The 11904-nt window shown below is 36.9% G+C and overlaps 1 protein-coding gene across 1 annotated transcript in view; it reads right to left on the minus strand.

Moving 5' to 3' along the window:
- LOC150074921 (uncharacterized) overlaps positions 1-11430 on the minus strand; it is a 28828-nt gene extending 17398 nt beyond the window's left edge. The window contains exons 1-3 of the mRNA XM_090389336.1: positions 10983-11430; positions 8518-8649; positions 1249-1346 (exon numbers count right to left, since the gene is read on the minus strand). Of these exons, the coding sequence (XP_090245462.1) occupies positions 1249-1346; positions 8518-8649; positions 10983-11119 (367 nt within the window). The 5' untranslated portion in view covers positions 11120-11430. The remainder of the gene's footprint in view (positions 1-1248; positions 1347-8517; positions 8650-10982) is intronic.
- Between the last annotated feature and the right edge of the window lie 474 nt (positions 11431-11904).

The following is an 11904-nucleotide window of genomic DNA, read 5'->3' on the forward strand; positions in this document are numbered from 1 at the left end:
TTTGCCTTCAAATCAAACTATGGATTATATATTCACACATTGCCTCATTTGTATGTCTAATATCTATATATTAATACGGAAGCCGTTTTCTTGACACGGTCACTGTGAACGATAGGCCTAACCGATCAGGCTGAAAGTAGTATCAAATTGAAGCTATTTCTTCCTAGGTGTGCACAAAGATGTTAAAATTTAAAAATTCCGAATAGTTTTATTTTACGGAACGGGCCAGTTTTGTACTACAAACGAGAATAGTTCAACATTCACTTCATAGATGGAGCCACAGGACGATGTTAACTGGTAAACAACTAGTTGTCCAAGTTGTAAGACATTTTTTTCTGATTAAGATTCTGCACTTTACCAATTTAACTGATTAGAAATTTTTACGTTCACACAATCGTGTCCTTTGTTCCGAAAAAATAATAATAGGACAGCTAGAGAAAAATTCTGCTAGCAATTGCGATTTTTTTGCAACGGGTACAGCTAGTTGTAGCCATTGCGTACGATAGGCCTAACCGACTGGTCTCAAATTGAAGATATTTCTTCCTAGGTGTGCAGAAACATGGTAAAATATAAATTCCAAACAGAAAAAATTCCGAATAGTTTTATTTTACAGAACAGGCCAATTTTCTCTACTACCGCTGCCTACTTGAAAAGAAAGAACTGATCATTAGGATCCCTTGCACTGCTCACACCGCTCACTATATGTCCTCGCGTTGCGCACCGAGAGCTCATACACTCATTGCCATTTGTTACGTTTAATACGTTTAAAATTCATTTGGATTGAAGAGGATACTCCCTCCGCCTGAGATCCACAATTGACACCCTCTTCAATTGTGGATCTCGGGTGGAGTAGACAAGAGGGATTAGAGTTCCCCCATAAGTTATTCTGGGTTTTTCAGCCTGCACAGCATGAAAATAGACACTTCTACGAACATAATACACTTATACGAATATAAGTTACGCTTGAGAGCAGTTGACAAATTTCATTATTATTAATATTTTTTACTACGAGTACAGTATTAGTATTATATATTAGTATTTTTTTACTCGTATTATGGAGTACAACTTTCCATTTTGCTTTGATGGCAATTTGGAAACTTAAAAAAAGACGAACTGAAAGACTGGACCTCTTGAATTCTGACCAGTACATATTCTGATCAGATTAAAGGTTGAGTAAATATCGCTTGATAAAATTCTAGGGGAAAAAAATTAACCACAGTAAATTAGAAAATATTCAAGTATACTTACGTTGGTCACAGTTAGCTCCATGATAGCCACCACAGCATCTCCATAAGGTGTCGGAAACCGTTTTGTAGGCAGTGATATATTTTGGCCTTCTTAAAATGCTGAAGAAAATATAATTTTTTTAAAGTTCGTATTTACAAAAGTATTCATTTAGTTGTTTTAAAACTATTCCAAAATACCCGATATAATTTAGAATTCAAATATGTATCAAAATAAGCTATCGCGTTTTATTTTATTTATTTCTCTGTTATTTAAATGTGTTAATACCATTCTAAATGCCTTGTGGTTATGTTATGCATAATATAAAAGTAGGCAACGATTTTTAAAAGAACTCCATTAAACAGTGATCTAATGTAAAAATTATCTAATGTAAAATTTTCGTATAATGAGGCGAAGAAATTGCAATAACACGCAATTATCGGATGGCTAAATTCAGAACGTGGCTTAGTTAGTCCATCTGCGTGGACTAACTAAGGGCTGCGTGGCTTTTTCTCCCGGAAACTCAGTTTTTCGCCCAGCAAACAGAAAATCGACCACAGAACACACGCAATTTACAAACATATTATTTATGGTGCAATATGGCTTTGGTTGCTGATGCTCCTAAAACCCTACTGCAACAACATAAACTTCAGAATGGAAAGTTGGATGGAATAGTGTTCAATAGAGTCTTAGAAGGGAAAGCGAAAATAAAATAGAAAGAGTTTATTTGATAAACTCTCGACAATAAGTCTTTCTGACTCCAGTTATTATATAATATTAACGAAACAGGTTCGCACTTAACTAACAATTTGCTCTGAACTGGTTTTAGCACATAATGGGCTAAAACCAGGTTGGAGTTATTTAAAATAAGTACGAGGCAAGTAAGAAGATGAAGCATCAGTACATCATGTATTCAAACTGTAAATAGTGTACTTTATAAACAGACAAATCTAAAATCTGGTAACCTCCGGAAGCTTCCAGAACCCTTGCGGGAAGTTAGAATTTTTTGGATTTATAGTGGTCGTATTACCATGATACAAAAAAATATATAATAATAAATAAGGGAAGAATACTACATTTCTTTACTAAAAGTCATTGTACATAGTACTGTACAAATGTATCTTACATCGAAAAAAAAGTAACGTACAATTCATAGAAAATTATTAGATTTTACAATACTGACAAAAATAAAAATTAGTTGCTTCTACTTCCAAAATACACCTCATACAGTTGACAAAACAACGCCAAAATTTTTACATATTCACTTCCCCGAAATCTCACTGTCGATTTTCTTTTTGGGCGCCTCCGTAGCCAGGTGGAAAGGAGCAGCAGTGCGTAGCACACGCTTCTTGATTAGACCGGGATTCGAGCCCGTCACCACCAAATACGGAGGATGCGGAAAGGTCAGGGAATGACCACCGCATATCCCCGGAGCAATATGGCCTTAGTTGCTAATGCTCCTAAAAACCAAATAACTAACTAACTCGATTTTCTTTAAACTTCGTTTTCCTACAACAGATAAGACCCTTTTTTGCATTTAGAACTACCACAATCCTCTTTCCCCCTCCTTTTTTATTATTGGGCATTGAGAACATTTATGACCCCCTTATCAAAATAGTCTTAATGGTTCCCAGTGCCGGGAGCCTATTATCGGATAAGTCTACACAAACTCTGAGAGTGCCCTTTAACATCGAGAAAATATTTTACCAATAGGCAGAACAGATAAGTACCTACTGCAGATCGCTTATGTTTACAAATATCATAGGGAAGTATGAAAGAAGAAGTAGCCAGTAGTACACAAGGTCGCTGTGGGGTAATACACAGTCCTTCTCAAAACCAAAATCCTCTTACCCCTGGCACATTAACTACGGCTGCTAATCTCATCTTAACGGGAAAAACTTATGGGCTTTTTTCACGACGTCACCATACAACCTTCGTTCAAGTTAGCTGTGGGAGGATTGTATGGTTTTTATTCTCCTCGAAATATGCTTTTCATTCCGCATGACAAGTAATAGATCACAGAATACAGACAACTTAAAGACATGATGTACTGACTCTTTGTGGCCCTAGTACCTCGGCGCCATTCTAAACAACCCAACTTAACCAACAACCAAACTTCAAAGAGTAAAAAGAAAAAAAAGAAACTTCCCTAATGTCGAATCTCCTTTCCAACACATTCAATATTAACTCAAAAAAAAAGTTCTTTTACATAGTGAAGTGACATGTGGTTTTACTTTTTCATTTAATGTTACTTTAGTTAATGTATCCAGGCCTTATCACTAAACCAAAAAAACGTCCATTAAGTTTTTTTGCATACCCGCTTAAGTTTAAAGTGCAATATATCAATTGATGTATGGACAGCAATGTTAAATTCAACCTTTTTCGTGGAAGGAAGATGAGCTCTGGTAATCTTCAACTGATTTGCGCAAAGTACAATCTGTGGTGACCCTTATGCAGATGCCAAGGTCAAAAATATATTTGTAGCATGGCACACCCACTAAGATTTAAAATAATAATAATTCATTCATCCAGAAATGAATTTGGACCATATTTCTTATTCAAAACTACTCCACTTCGAATAACTTTTTAAAAACATTACATCAATTTTCAAGTATTAATAAAAGTTGCTGTATTTATAGGCTCTTAATAATACTTTATCTCGAAACAACTATACAGAAGGGCACTGGACATAGAAAACAAACTATAACGTCTTCAGAACAGAATTTACGCCTAAACGAATAAGACAATTGACCAGAGCCCGTGATAACTCCTGTTCCAGGTTCTGTTAGATTCGTTAAATCTCAGGGCTTTTAAGTTTTTTTTTTTTTTTTTTTTTTTCATTTTGACTACGGAATTCTTTTGAAAATCAAAATCTTCCGCAGAACCCGAATATCCCGAACACACTTTGAAAACCACTGCTCGTAGACACTTCCGAAACTTTTAACAATTGTATTAAAATATTGTTAGTAAATCTCAAAACCCTCATCTTTACATTATTTGTCTTCCCTTTCACTGAAAAAAAAAAAAAAAAAAAAAAAAAGAAAATTAGTAAGCAAACATGGCATCGTCAGATTTGTGAAGAGCCAGAGACTTGCCTGGTTTGGACATGAAATGAGAATGGATGATAGTAGAACAACTAAGAGGATAATGGAATGGAAACCTATCGATAGGAGGGTAAGAGGAAGACCGCGGAAAAGATGGATGGATGACGTAGAAGAGGATTTAAAGACCATGAGAATAAGAAGTTGGACTTCTGGAAGGGCTTACTGGTGGAACAACTTTGAGAAGGCTAAGACCTACCATGGGTTATAACGCCAGAAGAAGAAGAAGTAAGCAAACATCGTAAAATTATCTATGGGGCATCATTATTTGAAAGATTCTTCCCGGGCTTCAGCCAAAGGGACCCATAAAACGGATTAAACAACGTAACTTTAAACCATGACTACTCTTCTTTGTTTGAAGTGCTATCACAGTTACAGTATTCAAGTCGTATGTCATCATGGAGTGGTAAAACTTAACCAATTTTCTTCCATGGTAAAACTAAGCTATATCTGTACCATCGTGTAAATGATCAGGCTAAATAAAATTAAACAGTGAAACTGGATAATATAGAAACTACAGATTATATTTTAATTACAGAAGGAAAACAAAATGAAATTTCCAAGTCCAGGACCACCAAGATTTTTCAGCATCTGGATGAAAACAAGGAAATACTATTCGTCCTCCTAAACATGAATGGTTCTATTTATTTTGCAAAAGCTGAGGTCTGGCGGCTTGATGCGACAGCGTCTACGTCTTCATATTAACACGGCCTAAAGATTAGACTTCTTAAATATAATTATTTTGAAATAAAAACGAACGGAAATTAAGGTCTGCGCGGATAGCACAGTGGTATCGTCACCGTTCTACCCACACCGAGTGGAAAAGGCCCGGGTTCGAATCCAATCGATGACGAGAGGAACTTTAATGGGCTTTTTTTTACTCCATGGCTGAGTTAGTCGGTCTCAGGTGTAGATAGCAAGGTTTTTTCCCCAGAAACTGGGGTTTTTCGTCCAGTAAACAGACAAATCGACCATAGAACACACGCAATTAACAGTCATAAGACACAGCATGGCAGATGAATTTAATTATTCGGGTGGCCTAAATATAATAGTTTTAACGGGAATTAATAATTTCACTCTAAGCTACCTCTTTACTCTAACCAAGCACAGTGGGTATAATCACCGTTATTGTAATTTAGGAGAATCAGCGACTAGCCATATTGCTCCGTGTATACTGTCTGTAAACTGCGTGTGTTCTGAGGTTGATTTTCTGTTTGCTGGACGAAAAACCCGAGTGTCCGGGAGAAAAAACCTTTCTACCCCTCGCCTCAGACCGACTAACTCAGCCACGTTGTGAAAACGGCCCATACAAATTGCTTTCGTCATCGACGGGACGATATAATCACCGTAATCCCCATATCGGATGGAAGAGGACCGAATTCAAATTTCGTCAATGATGCGAGAAATTTTTATGGGCTTTTTTCACTCCGTGGCTGAGACTTAGTCGGTCTCGGGCAGAAGGTTTTTCTTGCCCCAGAAACTCGGGTTTTTATTTCAGCAAAACAATCAAAGCGACCAGAAAAACACACGCAATTTACGGACATAATTCACATGGTTGGATAAGGTTATTTTCGGATAACTCTAAACACACTCTCAACAACAGTTAAAAAATTACTGTAAAGTGTTTTGCTATTCATCCAGCACTTCGTTTCAATTATCAATTTATATAAGATAGATATTTATATATATAACATAGAGAGCAAATACAACTGAATTACGGTTTACTGTAAAACATTAATCACAGAAGCCTTGAATCGGTTTATACCATTAAAAAAAATTCCTCCGTGATGATGATTCCAAGTTGGATAAATAATGAAGTTGCCGAATTACTTGAGCAGAAGGCGCCTCAGTAGCCAGGTGGGAAGGAGCAGCAGTGCGTAGCACACGCTTCTTGATTAGACCGGGGTCAAGCCCATCACCACCAAATACGGAGGATGGGGAAAGGTCAGGGAATAACCACCGCATATCCCGGAGCAATATGGCCTTAGTTGCTAATGCTCCTAAAAACCAAATAACAACAACTTGAGCAGAAAAAGACGGCATAGAAAAGTTACAGAGCAATAAAAAGTACTGAAGCCTATAATAGCTACAAATTGATCTGTAACAGTGCCACAGAAAAGGTTAGTCTGGCAAAGGCAGATTATGAAAAATCACTGGCAAAGAGAGCAAAGTGTGGGAATAAGGAATTCTCCGCGTTATTATTATTATTATTTTTATATATAAATGCAAAAAACAGAAGGACAAATTAGATCGGACCCTTATGTAATGGACGTGGGACAGTATTAGATACCCCAGCTGATGATGCAGATGAACTCAACAGTTACTTTGCATCGATATTTACAGAAGAAAAACTCTTTTATGTCAAGCAGAAATTATTGGAGTGAAGTTGAAAAATATGTAATTAATGATATTGAAATTTCACATGATTATTTAATGAAAAAACTTTCTAGCCTACAGGCCAGAAAGGCTCCTGGAGTTGATGGCATATACCCTATAATTTTAAGGGAGGCGGCAAGCGAGTGCATGGAACCATTAAGGCTAATTATGAGAGCATAGCTGGACTCAGGAGAGATACCGTTGGATTGGAAAATGCCAAGGTATCACTAATACATAAAGACGGTTCTAAGAGTGCGGTGAGAAATTACCGATCGGTCAGTCTAATTTCAGTAACAGGGAAAATCATGGGGGCAATGATCAAGGGTAGAATTCAGGATCATTTAGACAGAAATGGAATTCTGAAGGATAAACTGCATGGTTTTGTAAAGTGAAAATCGTGTTTAACAAATCTGTTTAGCTATTTTCACAGGGTCACTCATGAGCTGGATTTAGGGAATAATATCGAAATTGTTTATTTAGATTTTAACAAAGCATTTGACTCAGTCCCACATGAATGGCTACTTTATAAGCTGGAACAGTTTGGAATCACAGGGAAAATATCCTTAGATGGACAGCAGGATGGGTTCAGGGCAGGAGGCAGAAGGTTGTGATATTTGGCTATTTTTCAGATTGGGTTAATGTAAGAAGTGGGGTTTCAAAGGATTAGTATTGGGACCACTGTTGTTTTTGTTTTTATTAAATGACGTCGATGAAGGGATAGAGAGCGTGATGTCTAAGTTTGCAGATGATGTAAAGCTCGATAGAGTAGTTAATGATCACCGCAAAGCAGAGCTTCTTCGGAGTGTCCTAGATAGACTTCAGGGATGGTCAGAAAAGTGGCAGCTATGCTTTAATTCAGCAAACCTGGGGAACAGAACCTCAAAATAACTTATACACTTTGTGGAGTTAAACAAAAATCAGTAGTGGAAGAAAGGGACTTGAGAGTTACGATACGGTCAGACATGAAGTTCTCCGGGCATTGCAGACAGATTGCAAAGACGGTCAATGGTGTCCTATCGATGATTTATCGAACATTTGCTAGTAGAGATAAGTACGTCGTAATCCTCCTATATAAGGCTATTGTTAGACCATACTTGGAATACTATGTTCAAGTATGGAGACCGCAACCAAAAAAAAAAAACATCAAACTTCTTGAAAGGGTCCAAAGAAGGGTAACTCGTCTGATGAGATCGGCAAATATGAGAAAAGAGAATATGGTAAATATGTCTATATGAGGTAAATATGGTAAATATGTCTATATGTCTATATAATGGACTTCGAATAAGTGGGATGCACAGCTTGGAAACTAGGCACCTTGGAGGAGACTTGATTAAGGTGTTTAAGACTTGATTGAGGTGTTCTAGGAAGCTTTCTAGGGCTTTCTAGGAGCTTTCTAGAAACAAATCAGTGTGATTTATTTCTGGAAAACCATGTGAAATAAGCAGTTGTGTGCAGAAAACAAACTATCTTTAATTGTCCCTAAAAAAGTTTATTTAGGTTTGCAATTTATCAGCTCAAATTACGACCCTCCGAATAGACAATTAATAACTTTAATGAAATAATTGCAAACATTAACAAGTGTGTGTGTGCGTGTGTGTGTGTGTGTGTGTGTGTGTGTGTGTGTGTGTGTGTGTGTGTGTGCACTTAAAAATCACAAAAACTCTATTTCTGATGAGCATTTTATGATAACAAGATTTTGTCATTTTCAGGACATTTTATTGGACTCCGATTCTTAATAAATTATGAATTATCAGCTCTTCAAGAAGATTTCCTTAACCTATATTTGCATTAGAAATTTAAGTAAAGTACACCTTACCGATAGGGACCTCTACAAGCTTCGCGGTAAGGCCATTGCCGACAACGCTGCAAACGTGGACTGAGGAAAGTTTCTGTTCCGTTGGATTCTTTACAAGTGATTGTTTTCGTAATTTGGTAGGAACACCAATTCCTGAAGTTTAAAAAAATAATAATAAATAAATAAATAAAATAACATTTTAAATGAATTAAACTATTTAAAAATAAAAGAAAAATAGCTTAAAATGTTCTTATAAAATAACAATCAGAAGCATAAGGTAAATCTCTAGACCAAGAGTGATGTGAGATCCAAGGGGGCTATGTTTCCCGAAAATCCCTGAAAGTGTTATAAATATAAAATAACTAATATTTTGCTTCGTCTGAATTCCTTCTGTTTTGAGCCCTACACTGTAGGACCTTGATAACGACTACCTCTGACCACGATGACAATAATTTATCTTAATAGAACATTGACTAAACCGATACTAAACAGGGGCATCGAGAGCCAGCACGGGCCTTAGGAGAAACAGCTTAACTGCGTAGGCTCGCCGTTCCCCACGTAAGGCTAGACTTCAGTGACGGATCCTCCATAATGTCCAAATCGGGGGAAAATTATCTGCTTACTCTCCCCCCCAACTAATGGTAAACACATAAATCTCATTTAACATTATACATAAATATATTATTCCTCGAAATAATCTCCAGAACTATTTAAGCACCCATCCCACCTAACGAAAAACCAACTTTGATTGTACATCTTTAAGACATTGGCAGTGTAATTGGACCATCCATGAACGTTGGACTATTATAAGACAACTTCCTTCAAGTCACTGTCCATGCAGAGCAGACACCTTACCAGAACATTTTCAATTTCCAGAAACCGTGGAGGTGGAAAAGTAGCATGTTCAAGCACTGACCAACGGAATAGCCTGAGGGTTGCTACAGCGTCTTGCTTCGTATTTGGACATGCATTGTCCTGTAACAAAATGACTCCTTTAGTCAATCGTCTAGGTCTCTTCTTTTTGACAGCAAGCCGCAAATCAGCTTGCAGTTTCGGTATCAAACCGACGTGGCTATTTCAAGTTGGCACACATTGAAACAGCATAACAATGGACGCTAAGAATCGTAGAAGAGCATGAAAATAATCTTGCAGTGTTTTCAAAATTCTTGAATACTTTCGGGTGGTGCCAGATGATTCCGCTGTAAACCCTGTCGCTTACATTCCAATCATAGCGAATTCATCCAGGGCCACCCCGAGATATGGACAACGTGAGCGAATGCCATGAGCAACTATAATTTTGGGACAGACCCTGGCCAATTTTATTGTTTTTAAACTATACTTTTTTTGCTTTTTCTCTATTGAATAAAGGAGAAGCAGTATCAGGCGTCTTCCTTACATTGAAAACACTTAGGCCGACTCTGTTCGTTTGATTGTAGGGTTTTAGGCACATCGGAAATTTAGGCCATATTGCCAGTAAATAAAATATTTGTAAATTGCGTGTTCTGTGGTCGATTTTCTGGTTTCTGGACGTAAAACTCCAGTTCCCGGGAGAAATAATCAAACTACCCTCACCTAAGACCGACTAACTCAGCTACGTTGTGAAAAAGCTCCATAAAAATTCCTCACATCATCGACGGGACTCGAACTCTGGTCTTTTCCAACGGGTGCGGGGAGGACAGCGATTCTACCAACTGTGCTACACACGAGGGATTTAAAATAATTAATAAATTCGATTTTAAAACCACGTGTTATAACATTTTCCTGTAATTCCTTATTACATAAATATTGTAGATAACTCACTACGTAATCGCATTCTTATTTTCATTACACGTATTCCCTATTTTTTTAACACAAGACATTTATAATCAGCATAAATATACTGTACATTGACATATATTCTGCATATAGTTTATTCTAGTTAAATTAAAAAAGAAGAAAATTCGATTAACACTTGGTAAAAAGTGTTAAATAATTTCAGTAAACAACCTTTACGTGGTTATCTTTTTACTAACATGAAATTCTCTGCTGGCACTTAATAGTGTTCACTTCAAATATTTAATGGATTTTCCTAAAAATTATCAACAAAATTTCAAAAGGTTCTTGAAACTTCACCTCTTAATTATGTTCCTTAGATATTGTCTATAAGCCAACAAATTTATAAACTAAATGTGTTCTTTCATTCATGAATTAAGAAGTGGGTTATGAAAACAGAACATCTCTCATCAGTTTAATCAATTCTCGTTTTGAGAGGCCACTGTAAATTGAGAATCCAAACAAGAACTGTCAAGGCTGACACGAAAAACAGACTAAAACAGGAAAGAAAATTATTTTTATTAAAGTACACAGTGTTACTTAAACACAGGAAAATAAACTTCCATTTCTAGATGGAAGGGAAAGAGAGTATGATGCGTGTAACTTAAAGGTATCATCACCTTCTGATATTAATTAGCATAAGAACACATAATGAATATTTAAACCTTACTTACCCTTTCTTTTCTGAATGGGTGCGTTCTACTAACAGGCATAGAGCCGCTATAAGCATTGAACTCAACAGAGCCATTTTGCTTCCTGTCAGCCAACTTATTCCACATGTTATACTGATAAGATGAATCCACGAAAGCATCAACAAACATTCCCCTCAAAGAGGAATGTTTGAGGGATGAGATACAAAATAGCCTCAACCATTAACCTCATTTCGAACATTCATGGCTACTTATCAAATTGAATGTTAAATTTCAAGCGGACTCGGAGACCCTTACATCTAGTAACTGTTTTAATGCCTCTCTTTTATCAAATTAAACGAGCCGTCATCTGTACGTCTGTAGCAGCTATCGACCAAACCACCCTTATGTGGGGGTGACCGGGATCAGTTTCTTTTCTTTGAACAATATTCGTGAAGAGATATTTTCTCCACTACTGAAACAAACTCCTACAATACATGTCAGTTTTAACAGGGAAAACCATAAAGCCATAATGCACACACACACACACACACATACATGCACCAGATACACAAAGTTCTAATTGTGTCTGCTTTCGAAAGAGGTCCCTAAATCTTGGCCTCGGTTCAGTGACTCTGTATACCGCCACTTCAAAGAAATCCAGTACTGGGGAGCTATCAGATTTCGACTGCATTCAGTGCCCGCCTTCATTCCCCGTTTCCACCACAGTCGACCTTCAATTCCTTGTGGTAGCTGGAAAAGCAATTTAACTTGTGTTATGTAATAGTTCAGACCCGTTTCTCAAGCAAAGCAATAAAATCAATGAAATCCACTCGCTAGAGGGCGTTAACAAGATAAATAGCTGCTTTATCAGCTTATGGTGGGATGATTTTTTTCATGCAAAAGCACACTACAATTACAAAAATTAAAAATAATGATAATCAGCAGGAAAAATGTTCATTCCGTC

This window comes from Mastigoproctus giganteus, unplaced genomic scaffold (assembly GCF_048544385.1).
Source record: "Mastigoproctus giganteus isolate SK-2022 unplaced genomic scaffold, ASM4854438v1 scaffold_15, whole genome shotgun sequence".
In the NCBI taxonomy this organism is placed as follows: Eukaryota; Metazoa; Arthropoda; class Arachnida; order Uropygi; family Thelyphonidae; genus Mastigoproctus; species Mastigoproctus giganteus.